The following is an 18,193-nucleotide window of genomic DNA, read 5'->3' on the forward strand; positions in this document are numbered from 1 at the left end:
TGAACTTAGAAGCAGGCCAGGACGCGTGTACCACTTCCGCAACGTATTTGATTTCCGGGGTTGGCCTGATTGGCCGCGACGGCCACGTGACGCGCGTGGCACGCCCCCGCGGCAGCCGCAGCGGCAAGCGCGCTGCCGTTGGCGAAAGCAGGATGAGAGAGCGTAGATTTAGCTGTGTATTATTTAATCATTTATCATTTAACATTTGAAAGCAGGGAGCGAAATTAACTTTTTGACTCACCGGCCAGTGGCGGGTAGATGGGAAGAGTCTACACGCCAAGCATATTTCTTACCTGCCAAAATTTGTTTGATTAAAAAAAATATATATATATTTTATATAAAAAAAAAAATTTAAATAAAATATATATTATATAATCATACTTGTAGTTGTATTATCTGCGAGACATCGCCACCACGCAATAAGTCAAAATGCTTGCTATCTGCAAACAGCTCCACTGTCTGTGTGTATACTTGAGTAGCCTCCAGCTCCAGCAAGGATTCTCCGGCCCTGCAGCTAGACCCTATATTCAGCTAGACCCTACATTCAGCATGCAAGGATTCTCCGGGGATGCAGCTGGACCCATTTATAACGTTACGGTTATGTTGTCAAATCACATTCAACATGCCCTCAGCTAGAATACGCATTCAATCAATGTTATAAGACATTGATATCAGGAGCTATCTGTAGCTACTGCTAGCCCGGTAGATAACGTTAAGACAATTTAGTTTACTGGGACAGATCAATCTAGCGTGAGCTAGCTAACGCGAGCTAGCTAACGAGGGAACGGAGGTTTTATGCACTCGAGTAGACTATTGCTGGAGCATTTGTTGATATCAGTAGCTAGCCAGCTAGATACCGTTAGACAATGCGTTAGCACTAGATGCTGCGGGCGAGCTGCTACCATTCTGGGAGCTTAACGTTAGCACTAGATGCTGCAGGCGAGCTGCTACCAGAGAGCTTAACGTTAGCAGTGGCACTAGAGCTGCGGGGCGCGGGCCGCTCTGTGTTGATACGAGCAGAAGCCAATAGTATCCCGCTGCAGGGGGCTGGCCCGGCTGGGCGGATATGACTCGTTGCCACGTTTTTTTTCAAAATAAGAATATCATACGAACCGAATGCTGCTAACTGCCGGAGCCATCGATATTATGACTCTAGCTGCGCTTGGGCCGGAAATGAGACCTGCACAGATCTTCAAAATAAGAGTATCATTATGAACTACACGTCTACACGCCACACGGCGGGCAGGGCTCTCAGTGGCAAGCGCCAAAGGTAAAAACTGAGCGCCCCTGGCGGGCGGCGGGCTTTAATTTCGCCCCCTGTTTGAAAGGCATACATTGTTGTCATACAGAAGTACAGAATACTTTTATCCAAAATGCTTCTTACTGTTACACTGTTAGAGACTGTGCTAGACAAATGAATGACTAATTCGGTCTGAAATAGCGTAACTAATAACGTTAGTAAGCACTGCTTATATGCTTATTATGTCTGCGGGGTACAGTAAACGTTTCTCCCGGTACATTCTGAAGAGCACACCGCTGTATGTTGGAGAACCAGCGGTCTTCCGCTCCTCCTCACTCGAGTGAGAGCAAAGCCGTGCGAGGGGTGCGGCACCTCGGCACAGCTCAGCCCTGTGAGACGCGAGCAGGAAGGAGCTGGGAGTCCTTCCAATCGGAATATGTTGTTTCTTTACACATATGTTGGATTATGAATATGTCTTTATAGCTATGCTGCCAGGCTGGAATATGTTGTTTCTTTACACATATGTTGGATTATGAATATGTCTTTATAGCTATGCTGCCAGGCCGGTCCGCGACCCTCCGTGCTGCGATCACCAGCGGGGAGAATATGCTCACGCAAGCGGCATCGCTGAGCTCTGGTGACGGTCTTATTGGGGCTTATGCCGAGAAGCAGTAACACAACATTGCAACTGTTGTGTAACTGCTTTCTGACCAAATTAGTCATTCATTTGTAGCTATAAAGACATATTCATAATCCAACATATGTGTAAAGAAACAACATATTCCGATTGGAAGGACTCCCATCTCCTCCTTCCTGCTCGCGTCACACAGGGCTGAGCTGTGCCGAGGTGCCGCCCCCCTCGCACGGCTTTGCTCTCACTCGAGTGAGGAGGAGCGGAAGACCGCTGGTTCTCCAACATACAGCGGTGTGCTCTTCAGAATGTACCGGGAGAAACGTTTACTGTACCCTGCAGACATAATAAGCATATAAGCAGTGCTTACTAACGTTATTAGTTACGCTATTTCAGACCGAATTAGTCATTCATTTGTCTAGCACAGTCTCTAACAGTGTAACAGTAAGAAGCATTTTGGATAAAAGTATTCTGTACTTCTGTATGACAACAATGTATGCCTTTCAAATGTGAAGCATTTTGGATAAAAGTATTCTGTACTTCTGTATGACAACAATGTATGCCTTTCAAATGTTAAATGATAAATGATTAAATGATACACAGAGAAATCTACGCTCTCTCATCCTGCTTTCGCCAACGGCAGCGCGCTTGCCGCTGCGGCTGCCGCGGGGGCGTGCCACGCGTGTCACGTGGCCGTCGCGGCCAATCAGGCCAACCCCGGAAATCAAATACGTTGCGGAAGTGGTACACGCGGCCAGGACAGTGTTTCTAGTTGTATTCTAAAATTCTATTCTATTGTATTCTAAAATGTGACTATATGGTTTTATATTAACTTAATAAATAAACAAAAACGAAAAATCTACTTATTTCAACGAACATTTCAAACTAAATAACAGATTATGCACATAAAACGCTGAAAACAACCGAAGCAACAATAGTATTTTAATGAGGCTATTATTATTATCATTATTATTTTGCAACAAGTTAGCCCTCTCATAAATAGCACATATAAATGAATAACTAACTTGAACTAACTTAATAGGATTGAAGTGATATTTGGCTTAAAAAATCGGTCGCCTGGCAAAAAAAAAGAAAAAAAGAAGCCAGACGATGTGCATTGGGCCGCGGCTCTCTGACTCCTTATTTTCTGGGTCCCGGCCGCCTATTCTTTATTCCCAGCGGAAGAGTGCTGCCGAGTGCTTCCGCGTTTTCCCTGATTGGCTGCGACACGCCCCGCGGCAGCCGCAGAGCGGAGCGGCAGAGCTTGCGGCATTATGTAGCCGTAATCCCAGATGTTTTTCATTCGCCGCTTAGCTCAGCTGTTATGCCGCCGTGCTGTGGATCCTGTGGTCCGTTGGTGACAAGTTTGATTCCCTTCAATTTTTTTTTTTTTTTTTTTTTTTAACATGCATTCTTTCGCCGGTTAAGTTTAGGCATGTTAACTTTAAGCATTGTTTCGGAGTTGGTTATGGTTAAGGTTAGGCATTGTTTCGGAGTTGGTTAAGGTTAGAAGGGTTAAGTTTAGGCGCTGTTAAGGAGCTGGTTAAGGTTAGAGTTTGTCTTAGAGAATGGCAATATTCTTTCGGAGTTGGTTATGGTTAAGGTTAAGGTTAGGCATTGTTTCGGAGTTGGTTAAGGTTAGAAGGGTTAAGTTTAGGCGCTGTTAAGGAGCTGGTTAAGGTTAGAGTTTGTCTTAGAGAATGGCAATAGACAGCCTATTTCCGCACTGCCGCTCTCTCGCGCTGCCGCGGTCACATGGGCGTCGCAGCCAATCAGGGAAAACGCAGAAGCACGCGACGCACTCTTCCGCTGGGAATAAGCTACACGCGTCCCGGCCTGAACAGTTTGGGAACCCCTGGACTACAGCGCTGGCACTCAAGCGCTATTTCTGGCGCCCCCTGCTGGCACTCAAAGTGTTAAAGGTGCTGTAAGTGGTATTTATTATTACATTTTTTTTTTACTTATTTCAAGAAAGCCAAATTTGCTGATTGCACTGGTAGATTATTTTACTTGTTTCAAGGACACATTTGCTTAAAGTATTAGTATTATTAGTATTAGTACTAGTATTTCTTATTTTTGTCAGACCATATTTGCAGTGTGGAGTTCTGTTTCCTGATTGGATAAAGTGGGAACAGGATGCCAGACATTTTTATTTTCTTCTTACTGCAGAGCAGGAGAGACTGAGAGACCCATGTTACAGACCAGACAATATATATCAGTGATGGCTGTCGGAGTGTAGGGCTAATATTTGAACAAACAAAAAATACCAATTATAGCACCTTAAAAAATATAGATTTCTGACCATGATGACTCCTGACCACCATGCAGGGTTCATCATCCCACGGGTGTGAGAACAGGTCCGTCCTACTTGACAAAAGTGCAGCAGTAACCTCTCACCTCGTTCAGGTGTTGTCTTGACCGCTGGAGCACCTCCTCGTACCCAGACTGCCTCAACTCACTCAGGCTCTCGTAGTACTCCTCTGGGTCGTCGTTCTCGGTGAACAGCACCTGTGACAGGATCTTCCAGCCGCAGGTATCGAGCGAGTGGCCCAGATACACCTGCAACTTGTAACACAGCTCGTCCATCTCTGTCTCTGGGACTTCCGTCGAACGGAACAGAACTGTCCACATCCCAGCGGGTTCCTCCGGGAAGGTCGGGAGGCAGGGCTCCAGGTCAGAGTTCACCGAGCACAGTTGCAGGTGGATGGTTCGGAGGTCCTGGAAAGAGAACAGTCCGGCCCAGCTGCAGTCCTCTCTGCATAAACTATCAAACTCCTCCAGATCCAGAGTGTCCAACGGGTCATCTCTGAGTGGTTCCAGCACCTCGATATCTGGACTGACCGGCGATGCCGCCAATTTACCGACATCTTGAGTTTTGGCAGGGCTCGATTTCGTCACCGCCTTTGATGGAGACTTCGTTTGAGGTAAAAGCATAGACGCGGCCGGGCTCCTGGCTGCTTGAACGGGACCTTTGGCCCATTTTGTTTTATCATCCTCCTGGGTCGTCGGGTCCACCAGAGGGTCCCTACCGATGCTCCTTCTCTGCGCCGTTCTGTTATGACACGTAATGGCAAATTTGCCTTCAACGTCATTCCACGCAACGATAAACACGAATTTGTGTCTTTCCTTCTCCTCGAACACATTCGGGCGAACGGCCACCCACCCCGACTCCAAATTATCCTCCATGGTGAAGGACATGTTTTGCAGGATGAGAGCGATGAGACAATAACAGAGCTGGTCTTCTCGCGAATCGAACTACGTTGATACTTTATCAGAATCAGAAAGGTCTTAATTGCCAAGTAGTTTTCACATAAGGCATTTGAGTTGGTCGTTTTTGGTCGCGACATTAACGGACAGACAATAACGGACAGATATAAACTAATTAAAACAAGCACAATAGAATATAATATAATTATAAAAAAACAGAAACAGGCCAGGGCTGTACAGCTGTAAAATAACAGGGTGGAATAAAATAAACTGGAATATAAACTAAATTATATAGTCTCGGTCGGATACGATGTAGCGAAATGCGCGATAATGATCACAACGAATACGATGGACAAGCGTCACGTTACCCCCTTTCTGACCAGCTACGGTACATATTTGTAAATGGATGAATTTGAAGCAGTGCTGTCGTTTCCCATCTCTAGCCCACCTGCCTTCCTCCTGGCTGACAATCCAATGGCAATAATCACATAGGCACATGCGGGCGTTTGTTTGGGTTCAATTAAGGCATGTTTGGGTCCCCCTCTGTTCCGTTATTCCCTATTTCCCGCGACCACATCCTCCCTTTCTTATCAACGTTGGAAGGGACATCTGTAAACGGCATACATATCGTATTCGAAGGCTATGCAAAAGCCATGGACATAAGCGGATCTGTTTTTTTTGTTTCCCCCCCCACTCCTCCAATCCACCTCTTCGGTAGGTTTGCGGATCCCCAATTCATAACAATGTTATCATCTTCAAATGCAGACGCACGTCGGCTACCGTCCGAGACTGTCACTGAACTTGAGCAGGGCACGCAGGACGTGCTGACGTTGGAGGCTAGACGGTGCGGGATACTGTGTGCAGCACTGCAGCAGCTTTTAAAGTTGCATGCAAAAGCAATAGTTCCCCAACTAATCAGGCATTTCCGCAAATAACAACCATTAAAATGGTACACAGGGATGTACTGTAGTGGAGTTTATTTAAGCGGATAAACAGAATAGCCTATAGACATTTCTATACTACATAATGACAATAATATTGATTATGATCTTTTCGAGGAAATAAAACAAAATCATTTGGATTATTATTGGATTAAAATACATTTGGATAGGCCTATGGTGTCACTGTGATCGACTAGATGTCATTGTTAATACCTTTTGGGCACCAAAAGGCCTCACAAAGCAGGCGACCTGATAAATGAATGGAGGATGCTCTGATCCCTCAAAACTCTAATGACGCTCTAACGATAATAATTCATGTGGAGCTCAGCTCTGCTTTGGTGAGCCCTGCGCATCTGTAAAAAGCTGTGATGTTTTCACTCTCCATAGATTCTGAAAGGTACACTTGCCTTTTCTATTAGGCTTGTGTGTCTGTCAGTGTTGTAGTCGAGTCACTAAATCTCGTGTCCCCATTACCCTAGTCCGAGTCTGAGTACAAGTCATCAAGGTTGAGTCCACTCCACTTCAAAAAAAAAGAAAAAAGAATTTAACATAAATGACACAGCAGTCACCATTTCAAATGGAGTTTATTTACTTTGTGACACAATAGCCAAACAAATGCACACCATCGATATCTATGCCAAATTATTAGGGCCTATTACCAAAAAAATAAATAACTGTATTTATCAATTAACAAATCCGAGTCCGAGTCTGCACCTTCCGAGTCCGAATGCAGTCAATGCTTGAGTCCAAGTGACCAAGTCCGAGTAATCAGTGCTCAAATCCAAGTCGAGTCACGAGTCCTGAAAATCAGTCAGGACACAGGTACTATAACACTGGTGTGAATGAATGAATGAATGAATGAATGAATGAATGAATGAATGAATGAATGAATGAACACTTTATTTAACAGATTGCAGAATGGGTACAATACAGTACGGTTCAATACACACAATTGTTAAAGGGATGCAGACCAGAGAAAGACGTTTGTCTTGTTTACATCAGGGTCCCCCATTTTCCATTCATAGTGACATTTATGACATACTCAACATACATGACATTTATGGCATAGGGACATACATGACATACAGGTATTTAGTACTGTTACATTTGTGACATATACGGTATTCAAATATACAGTACTGTTACCCATAGATCCTGACAGAGTATATACATATGATGGGGAGGGGACTGTACATTGGGAGGGGGTGGGTGGGTGGGAGAGAAATATACATACGGTGGGGAGAGAATATATGCATACGGTGGGGAGGAGACTGTACATTTGGAGGTGGTGGGTGGGTGGGAGAGAAATATACATACAGTGGGGAGAGAATATATACATACGGTGGGGAGGAGACTGTCAATTAGGAGGGGGTGGGGGGGGGGGTGGACATTTACGGTGGCCAGTTTCAAATTGCAGCCTCCCGTAGGTGCTCTTTAAGAGCGGTTTTGAATGTGGGTAGGGATTCACATTCCTTTACAGCTTTGGGTAGGGCTTTCCACATTGATGTGGCATAATTGCGAAACGTGTTTAGTCCCTTGTTTGAGCCGAATCTGGGTTTAACATGATTTGTGGAGCTCCCTCTGGTGTTGTGATCGTGGTATTCACTGCCCTTTGGGAAGTATTTTGACATGTACATGGGTACCTTAGTCGTATAGTGTATCTTGTAGACCAGGCCCATTGCAAGTTGCTGTACTCTGTCGTCTACTCTAAGCCATCCTAGGTTGTCAAAGTGGGCAGGGGTGAGGTGGGTTCTAGGGGTAAGGTCAAGTAGAAGTCTGACCAGTTTGTTTTGTGATGTTTGTAATCTTGTTTTTAGCGCCTTTGAGGTGCTTTGGTACCATGAGGTGCAAGCATAGTTGTTTTTGGAGCAGTTTCCTACTACACTACCTACCGTCTCTACAGACCCGCCAGAAGTGGGTAAAGGAGAGAGACAATTTGACAGAAGGAACAGTCGTCATGATTATTGATCAATCACTGCCCAGAGCTATGTGGCCGGCCGGCCGCGTAAGCAAAGTGATCACCGGTGCCGACGGCAAGGTCCGAGCAGCTGAAGTGCTTGTCCAGGGTCGCACTTACACCCGTCCCGTGGCGAGGCTCATAGAACTGCCCCGACTCCCAGACACAATCGATGATGACCATGACCCTATAACCCTATGACTTTGTGAAGTTGACTGACCCCTACAGCAAACCCTTATGTGTAAATAGACAACGCGATTAATCTGTCTCTGCTTAACTGATTAGGTCTGGGACCAATCAGGGGGTGGCTGTTGTGAAGGGCCAGATTAAACCGAATATATATATTTATTATATATATATATTTAATTGTATTTGTATATTCTCTAATATTCCCTGATATCCCTTGTATATTCCTTGTACAATATGCATTGAATATCCATTCTAGCCTACTGAACATCCCATAATAGTCTCCATTCTACTATTGGTCGAGACCTTGGTGCCAGGCTGCCATACCCCCCAGACCCAGTTCAAACGTACCGCTCAACATGTACGAACAAGTCCTAGTTCCGCGTAGGAATCTGGCTACCGCACCACCAACGGTACTATTTGTTCATAGTGCGTATATATACTGCGCTACTAAAGTAGGACTTCCTTTTCAGTCCAGTTTCTTACCCTCCAATAGAGTCACAGACGTAAAGCCTCCCCGCGACGCCACGTGTGGGAGTAAGGCCAAGTTCGGCCTACCATCGGTATTGAGACATCGTGTATATTAATATTTGAATAGTCATATTTGGCACTATATCGTCGAGTTGGACGTAGTCTATTAAGCTAATAATAGTCTGTTAATATATAGTGCTTCGTGCGGTGAGAATACTACCGTAGTCAGCACCCCATCGTTTCGGGCAGAGAACTGGCTGCTTATCCAGGATGGTCGACCCCATGTGAGACTGCATCCGAGGAGCCCCAGAGCCGACGAGCGAGTGGACCTGTATACCGGATTATTCTACCGACGACAGCCCGCCTTCCCAGGCACGGATTATGCTTTGTGTACAGTGATTATTCCATGGATAAAGACCCCCGACACTGCCGTGTGTTGGAACCCCCCCCCCTGGAGAGGACGCAAGGTGAGGAGACGCTCTGCAAGACGAGGTCGCTTCACGTCTCTCCCCCGTGGACCGGAGAGAGCCGGCTCACAGAGAGTCCACCTGCTTTCATCTGTGGTCCAAGGATCGCTGGCGCACCGAGCTGCACGACTGTGGGTTCACCCAGGATACCCTTGGCCAGACGGGGCAGCCGGACTCTACCCCCCCCCCCCCCCCCCTACTCCTGTTGTCTTACAAGCGACCGGATTAACCCCCCTAGTGTATCCAGTCTTATAATCATTAAAGTATCATTGCTGTTATTCCTTAACTATTCCAGGTCGTATATTTACCACCTGCGCCATCAGAGATTGGACATTCTCTATTGATATACCGACGAATACTCTTTGCCATAAAAGTGCATACTATTGCAATTCATAAATGTAATTAAGTGATTAAGTGCTTGCTCTACACACCATTGCTGTGTAGGAATAAATACATACTTCGACTTCGTACATTTGTGTTGGATCCGTTTCATCTACGTGAGAGTGTTTATCATAATATATTTATGCCGAGTACTGGGTGGCCGAATATAAAGTACAAAGGTAGTGGTAGTAAGTATCATATCTAGTAATACAGTCAGGGAATTGTACCCCTCAGTTACAATTGGTCCTTCGAGCCGGATGGTAATTAGTGTAATATTAATATAGTGTTATTAATATTGAAATGGCCTATGATGAACACTCCACGAAACGATCCTCCTAACCAACGCCCGCAGCGCAAACGACGGCTCCCTCAGTACTTAGAGGCTTACGCTGTCAGTCAACAACCTAGTCTTCTACTAACAGTAAACGCGGTAAAACTAGAAAGTAAAAGTATGTCTAACCCCAACGCCCAGACTACCCCGACCATAGAGGCCCCTACGGGTTCTAATGTAACTGACCAAGTTCACGGTGGGGACCAGTGGGAACCAGATATGACTTCACACCCCGCCAGTACTGAAGAAGTAGTCCCCGATGAGTCCCGGGAGGAATACAACGCTACCGAGAGAGAACTCGGCACGGAAGAAGACGGGGAGAGCACCGTGGAGATAGAGCTCCAAGGCTCCGCAAGGAGTACCCCGAGGGAAGGCTCCCCTATACAACCGCCTTCTCCCAGCGAGGCAGAGAGGACCCTACAGCAGGCCTTCCTCATCAGCCTGAACACCGCTGCTGAACGCAACCGACTGCAGATCCAGCAGCGGAGCGAAGAAGAGCATATACGTCTAGAAATAAGACGCATTCAGAGGGAAGAGAATGTGGCCCGAGACCGAGCAGACAGCCAGCGAGCAGCTGCTGGTGCTCTACGGGACGCAGAGCGCGACAGACAGCAAGCGTAACTAATAGAACAGCTGATCAGACGGACAACACCCTCTCCCTCCGCCAGAGGCTCCAGGAACTCGTCTAGACACACCTCCAGGGCGGCATCCCCTAGCCGAGTAAACAACCCTGAACTTGACCAACAGACGAGGTCTATACCCCCCACAGACCACCTCCCCCCACCGGTCCAAGCGAGACCTAGCAACCGGGAAGGAGCAGCATATCCTGTGGAGAGGCTAAACCAGAGACTACAAGCACTGGATGACCTAACTGAAGACGAAGAGGAAGAGGAGGAGAACCACGCCCGACGACAGCACAGTACTCTACCGGACCAGGAGGTCCGGTACAGCCCAGGCTATACTCCCGCGGAGCTGCGCTACAGACCCCCGACTCTATACCCGGGTGAGCACGACGCACGACCCGCACCGAGGAACAGCACCTGGACAAGCGGGCCATGGTACACTGCCGGTACCAGCCCATACCAAGGAGCGGGAGGAGACTCGCCTAGGAGGCCTCTCCCCCAACGCTCGCCGATGTATCCACAGTCAGCGTCATACATTGGCACGCCTATGGTACCCGACTTCACCCAAGAGAACCGGGCCCAGTATACAGAACTCCGCATGTGTCTGGAGACCATGTTGGTGGATGTATTGGATGAACGCCATAAATACGCCATCCTACTGAAGCACTTAAAGGTACCCCGCGCACATAATATAGCGCTCGCCTACGCGACTTCCACCACCCCATACACAGCAGCGCTGGTAGCATTGGACCAGAGGTATGGGCGCATATGGGATTACGTGATCCAGGAGATCCGACACATCGACCGCTTACCCCCAGCAATAGACAATCGAGCACTGGACGACCTGTCCATCAGAGTGCAGTCCCTGGTAGGGATGTTGGGAGCGCAGAGAGAGAAGGGGAGGCATGAACTTTACGCCAACTCAAATGTGGAAAGGATCTTGGAGAAGCTGCCGCCCGCTCGACAGGAGCGTTTTAGGCGGCAGAGAGACCACCGAGACCCGAATGGCCCCGAACCGAACCTCCTTGATCTAGCGGACTTCCTGGCGAGAGAAGTCAGCAGCCTACGGCTAGATACATTCGGACGGAGCACCCCTGGCTCCAGAGAAGGAACCAGACGACTAAATGATGGAAGAAGATCGGTGACTGTGATGCACCAATCGGAGTCAGTACCGAGCAGCAGGAGCCACAGTACCCCCTCCAGAACGGAGAAGTGGAAGATAGTGTGCCCCTACTGTGAGAAAGAACACTGGCTAGCGCAATGTGACTCCTTCCCCAAGCTGAACGCGGAGGAAGCAAGTCAATGGATAAAGTCCAACAAGCGCTGTTTTCGCTGTGCGCGCTCACACATGGCAGCCGAATGCCGCTTAAAGAAAAGGTGCACCAAGTGCGATGGAGCCCATCTGGACATACTTCACGACAGTAACAGACGGCGCCCTTCACCCGCACCATCCAGCAGCAAAGCGAGCGTCATGTACATCGATCCCGCCAGCAGCAGTGGAGCCTGAGTACTCCTAAAAGTAGTGCGTGTGACACTAAGCTACCAGAATAAAGTCCTGGACACTTACGCCGTCCTCGATGACGGGTCAGAGAAGACCCTTCTGCTCGCCTCCGCTGCGGCCCAGCTAGGGCTGCGGGGAAGCGAAACCCAAATGACAATTCGGACAATAAGACGAGATTTGAAGACGATAAAGGGCGAGAATGTCTCATTCTCTATCGCAGCAAGCGGCCAGCCTGAGCGACGGTACCAGATTACAGACGCTTTCACCAGCCAAGAAATAGGACTGTCGCGGTACACATACCCCGTCGCCAAGCTGATGGAGAAATATGCACATCTGCGCAAGTTACCGATCCCGCTCATAGACAATGCTATGCCGACCCTGTTGATAGGCTCCGACCATGCAGACCTCATTGTCCCGATAGACCGGGTTCATACCGGACCCCGAGGCTGTCCTGCAGCAGTCGAGACCCGTTTGGGATGGACTCTCCAAGGCCCGCTCGCCAAATCTCTCAACCGAAGTACAGCCACTAGATGTCTCCACTCCCGAGTCACAGAGGGAGAAACCGCACTCCTGCAACACGTAGAGCGGTTATGGACCTTGGAACAAATGCCCTTTAAGAACGGAAAGAAAGACATTCGCTCTAAAGATGACATTTACGCCATTCACCTCCTCGAGACAGGGACCAAGAGAGTCCCGGTCAACGGCGTGTTGAGATACGCCACGCCACTCCTGCGGCGAGAAGGAATGCCTACTTTCCACGCCAAGACAGACGCCACAGAACGGTACCTGCTGAACACGGAGCGGCGCTTAGCCAAGAACCCCGCCCAAGAGAGTGTATACCGCGCTGAGATTGAGAAGCTCATCACAGCGGGACACGTCACAAAGATGGACATTAAAGAGGCTGACCAGACCACTGAATCGTGGTACGTGCCTCACCACAAGGTCCATCACAACGGTAAAGACCGCATAGTATTTAACTGCAGCTACCAGATCGGATCCCAAAATCTGAATAAAGAGTTACTGCCCGGTCCCACACTCGGCCCCTCCCTACTCGGCGTTCTACCCCGCTTCCGCCAGGAAAGGGTGGCCATCAGCGGGGACATTAAAGGAATGTTCCTGCAGGTGAGATTAGTAGAGGAGGACAAGCCCCTGTTACGGTTCCTATGGAGAGAGAAGCCAGGAGATGAGCACCCAGCCATCTACCAATGGGAAGTCCTCCCCTTCGGAACGACGTGCAGCCCCTGCTGTGCTACATTTGCACTACAGAAACATGTAGCAGAGGACCCAGCAGCGGACGAAGAGGTCCGACACAGCGTAAAGAACAGCTTCTACGTAGACAACTGTCTACAAAGCCTTTCAACCCAGGAAGAAGCCGAGGCTCTCCTGATTAAACTCCGCGCCTCATTGATCAAAGGCGGCTTTGATCTCAGGCAGTGGGCCAGCAGCGATCCGCAAGTACTGCGCAGCCTCTCCTCCGAGGACAAGGCAGCCAGCAGCGAGACCTGGATGGCTACAATCCCGGGAGAAGCCCAGGAGATGACCCTGGGATTGGTGTGGCGATTCAAAACAGATTCGCTTCACTACAGACACAAGCCCCTGACTACGGAGCAGGGAAGGCCGGCGGCGGCGCCGACCACCAGACGGAGTGTGTACACAACACTCGCCCGACAATATGACCCGCTAGGATGTATTCTACCGTACACCACCAGGGCAAAAATGATTGTACGAGCATTGTGGGACAAGGACCAGGGCTGGGACGACCCCATTCCCGCACACCTTGCATCCACCTGGAGAGAGTGGGAGATGGAGCTCCACTCACTCCCAGGCGTTAATATGCGCCGAAGCTACTTCCCACCCACGGTGAGGCCAGAGACATGTAAAATGGACTTACACGTCTTCAGTGACGCCTCAGAGGTCGCATACGGATCAGTAGCCTACTTGCGGGCCCAAGAAGAGGGGGGAGAGATCTACACAGCATTTGTCCTCGCCCGCTCGAGAATAGCCCCACGCAAGCAACAATCTATCCCACGCCTAGAGCTCTGCGCAGCCCTAGCCGGAGCGCACCTAGCCACGCTCATCCAACGTGAGCTCACCATACCGGTGTCTAGAACAATCCTGTGGTCAGATTCCACGACAGTACTCGCCTGGATCAAATCGGACTCATGCAAGTACAAAGTCTTCGTGGGAGTCAGAGTCACCGAGATTCAAGACTTAACCGAAGAGTTAACCGGAGAAACAGAGTGGCGCTACGTGGATACAAAACAGAACCCAGCTGACGTCATCACCCGGGGAATGCCCCTAGATGACCTCACCCGTCGCAATGTCTACAGTGACGGCCCAGCATTCCTAAAGCTCCCGGAAGGAGAGTGGCCCACGCCTATCCCGAGGGAAGCAAGTCAAGAGGAGATTGAGGGAGTATTGAACTCTAAGCCCCTCGGCTACGTCTCCAGCGATGTGGCGGATATCGACCCAGTTACCCCCAATACACTCCTGATGGGGCGGCTAGATCCCGCGTTACCCCAGACAATGTACCGGCCTGAAGAAGCGAACGGCCGACGAATGTGGAGGTACAGCCAAGTATTAGCCGACAAGTTTTGGAGCAGTTTCCTACTACACTACCTACCGTCTCTACAGACCCGCCAGAAGTGGGTAAAGGAGAGAGACAATTTGACAGAAGGAACAGTCGTCATGATTATTGATCAATCACTGCCCAGAGCTATGTGGCCGGCCGGCCGCGTAAGCAAAGTGATCACCGGTGCCGACGGCAAGGTCCGAGCAGCTGAAGTGCTTGTCCAGGGTCGCACTTACACCCGTCCCGTGGCGAGGCTCATAGAACTGCCCCGACTCCCAGACACAATCGATGATGACCATGACCCTATAACCCTATGACTTTGTGAAGTTGACTGACCCCTACAGCAAACCCTTATGTGTAAATAGACAACGCGATTAATCTGTCTCTGCTTAACTGATTAGGTCTGGGACCAATCAGGGGGTGGCTGTTGTGAAGGGCCAGATTAAACCGAATATATATATTTATTATATATATATATTTAATTGTATTTGTATATTCTCTAATATTCCCTGATATCCCTTGTATATTCCTTGTACAATATGCATTGAATATCCATTCTAGCCTACTGAACATCCCATAATAGTCTCCATTCTACTATTGGTCGAGACCTTGGTGCCAGGCTGCCATACCCCCCAGACCCAGTTCAAACGTACCGCTCAACATGTACGAACAAGTCCTAGTTCCGCGTAGGAATCTGGCTACCGCACCACCAACGGTACTATTTGTTCATAGTGCGTATATATACTGCGCTACTAAAGTAGGACTTCCTTTTCAGTCCAGTTTCTTACCCTCCAATAGAGTCACAGACGTAAAGCCTCCCCGCGACGCCACGTGTGGGAGTAAGGCCAAGTTCGGCCTACCATCGGTATTGAGACATCGTGTATATTAATATTTGAATAGTCATATTTGGCACTATATCGTCGAGTTGGACGTAGTCTATTAAGCTAATAATAGTCTGTTAATATATAGTGCTTCGTGCGGTGAGAATACTACCGTAGTCAGCACCCCATCGTTTCGGGCAGAGAACTGGCTGCTTATCCAGGATGGTCGACCCCATGTGAGACTGCATCCGAGGAGCCCCAGAGCCGACGAGCGAGTGGACCTGTATACCGGATTATTCTACCGACGACAGCCCGCCTTCCCAGGCACGGATTATGCTTTGTGTACAGTGATTATTCCATGGATAAAGACCCCCGACACTGCCGTGTGTTGGAACCCCCCCCCCTGGAGAGGACGCAAGGTGAGGAGACGCTCTGCAAGACGAGGTCGCTTCACGTCTCTCCCCCGTGGACCGGAGAGAGCCGGCTCACAGAGAGTCCACCTGCTTTCATCTGTGGTCCAAGGATCGCTGGCGCACCGAGCTGCACGACTGTGGGTTCACCCAGGATACCCTTGGCCAGACGGGGCAGCCGGACTCTACCCCCCCCCCCCCCCTACTCCTGTTGTCTTACAAGCGACCGGATTAACCCCCCTAGTGTATCCAGTCTTATAATCATTAAAGTATCATTGCTGTTATTCCTTAACTATTCCAGGTCGTATATTTACCACCTGCGCCATCAGAGATTGGACATTCTCTATTGATATACCGATGAATACTCTTTGCCATAAAAGTGCATACTATTGCAATTCATAAATGTAATTAAGTGATTAAGTGCTTGCTCTACACACCATTGCTGTGTAGGAATAAATACATACTTCGACTTCGTACATTTGTGTTGGATCCGTTTCATCTACGTGAGAGTGTTTATCATAATATATTTATGCCGAGTACTGGGTGGCCGAATATAAAGTACAAAGGTAGTGGTAGTAAGTATCATATCTAGTAATACAGTCAGGGAATTGTACCCCTCAGTTACAATAGTCGTAGTACCCTTGAATGAGTGCTCCTGCCAGAGTCTTCAGGGTATTCTTGTTTACCAGAGAGGAGATCCGGTACAAGAATCTAGTTTGTTGGTTGACTTTTTTTATTTCTGTATTGATGTTATGGATGTGAATACACTATACTAGTTTGTGCTCTCTGATCTATCTATTGATTTAGATAAGTAAAATATGTGTCTATTAGTCTACATGACAGAATAATATAAAGGAGGGATCAGGGCCGGTGTTCTGAAGGTCCAGATTAAAACATAGAGTCTGTGTTTATTATTTTGTATAACTTATATATTGTTTATATATATAAGATATATATTTTCACCTCGTCTATTTACTTAACAGTATTCATCATTCGTTTATTTGTATATGTTCCACTCTTAACGCCGTAGGCAGCGTGAGCGCATGCACGGTTTTTCCTTGGGACATGCCCGGGCAAGTGAGAGAGAGAGCATATTGATCTGTGGGGATGAACAGACTCATTCCACAGGTAACTGAGACAGAGTGTGTTGTGGAGAAGACGTTTGGCAGCATCAACAGGAAGGCAAGCAACGTATCGTTATAGAGAGCCGGACGGCTAATTAGATACAACCATAATATTGTCGAGCCACTATTGACACAGTATAGTGACTTGTGTAAGCGAAGTAATGTTGAGAGACTTATAGTTGAACCCAGCGGCGTTCTGGATCTAACTACCTATTGAAGACTCCATGCGGGTTAGCCTAAGTACAAAGGGGCTAACTAGCTATCACCCATGCCAACAGGCTTTTGGACTAATAGCTATTAATCCTGCCATCGGGCGCTAGGAATACAAGGACCCGGTCCGTACGAGACCCTCTTCCCCAGCGACGACAGGATTATCCCACGTTTGTCTGCAGTTCTCTGGAGTCGGAGCTCCAGAGAGAATTACCGTCTCCATCCACCATCTTGCTTTTCCCTGTGCTGCTTCGCTCCGCCTCACTCCATTCAGAGAATCAACGGTCAAGTACCAGTAGTCTAGGACTATCGTTACCTCTGACATTGTTGCATCGACATTAACGTATTAAAGGAGATCTGCGTTCTATATAATATGTATGTTATGCTATTAACATTAAAGTGATTGTTCAACTTGGTTTCACTGTCCCCTCGCAGTTAATGAAGTGTCCGCCATTTTGTGTACCTATAATGTCTGGCTAATTAATACTCTTTAGTAGTGGTTCAATCTAACATCTCAATACAGTCCGGGTTGTGTAGCCCCTTAGCTACAATTGGTCCTTCGAGCCGGAGGGTATCAGTAATAATAATATTAGTGATAATATGGCCAGCGGCGGACACTCTCAAACCAGCCCTCCCCCTCACCGCGCCCTAGGCGCCAGCGTCATCCCCCTCCCTACTTGGAGGGCTACGCTGTAGATTTACTTCACAGCTTATCCCAGAGCATGCTAAGCAGGGATAACCTTAGTAGCCCAAGCATGCCCAACCTTACCGAGGAGTCAACCCTAGATGTAGAGACCCAAGCTAGTTTAAGTGAAACTGACTTAGCTTACAGGGGGGGACAAGCGGGGCATGACTTGACTGTACCCATAGAACACCGCGCCCCCGAGATGGACCTCGGAGCGCATGAAAGTAAAGCACACTGCGCCCCCGAGATGGACCTCGGAGCGCATGAAAGTAAAGAATACCGCGCCTCCGAGATGGACCTCGGAGCGCATGAAAGTAAAGAGTACCGCGCCCCCGAGATGGACCTCGGAGCGCGGGAGAAGACAGAGTACAGCGCCTCCGAGATGGACCTCGGAGTGCGTGAGAATACCAGGTCACCGCCAAGCCCGGCCAGCTC

At 48.5% G+C, this 18,193-nt stretch overlaps 1 protein-coding gene across 1 annotated transcript in view; it reads right to left on the reverse strand.

The window, feature by feature from the left end:
* The window catches only part of LOC311235822 (junction-mediating and -regulatory protein-like), a gene marked incomplete at its 3' end in the record, with an annotated part of 312,624 nt that extends 307,435 nt beyond the window's left edge, over positions 1-5,189 (reverse strand). The window contains exon 1 of the mRNA XM_084323326.1: positions 4,269-5,189. Within this exon, the coding sequence (XP_084179452.1) occupies positions 4,269-5,069 (801 nt within the window). The 5' untranslated portion in view covers positions 5,070-5,189. The remainder of the gene's footprint in view (positions 1-4,268) is intronic.
* Positions 5,190-18,193: the final 13,004 nt, after the last annotated feature.

The sequence above is a fragment of the Notolepis coatsorum genome (assembly GCF_963971535.1).
Source record: "Notolepis coatsorum genome assembly, chromosome: 10".
Taxonomy (NCBI): Eukaryota; Metazoa; Chordata; class Actinopteri; order Aulopiformes; family Paralepididae; genus Notolepis; species Notolepis coatsorum.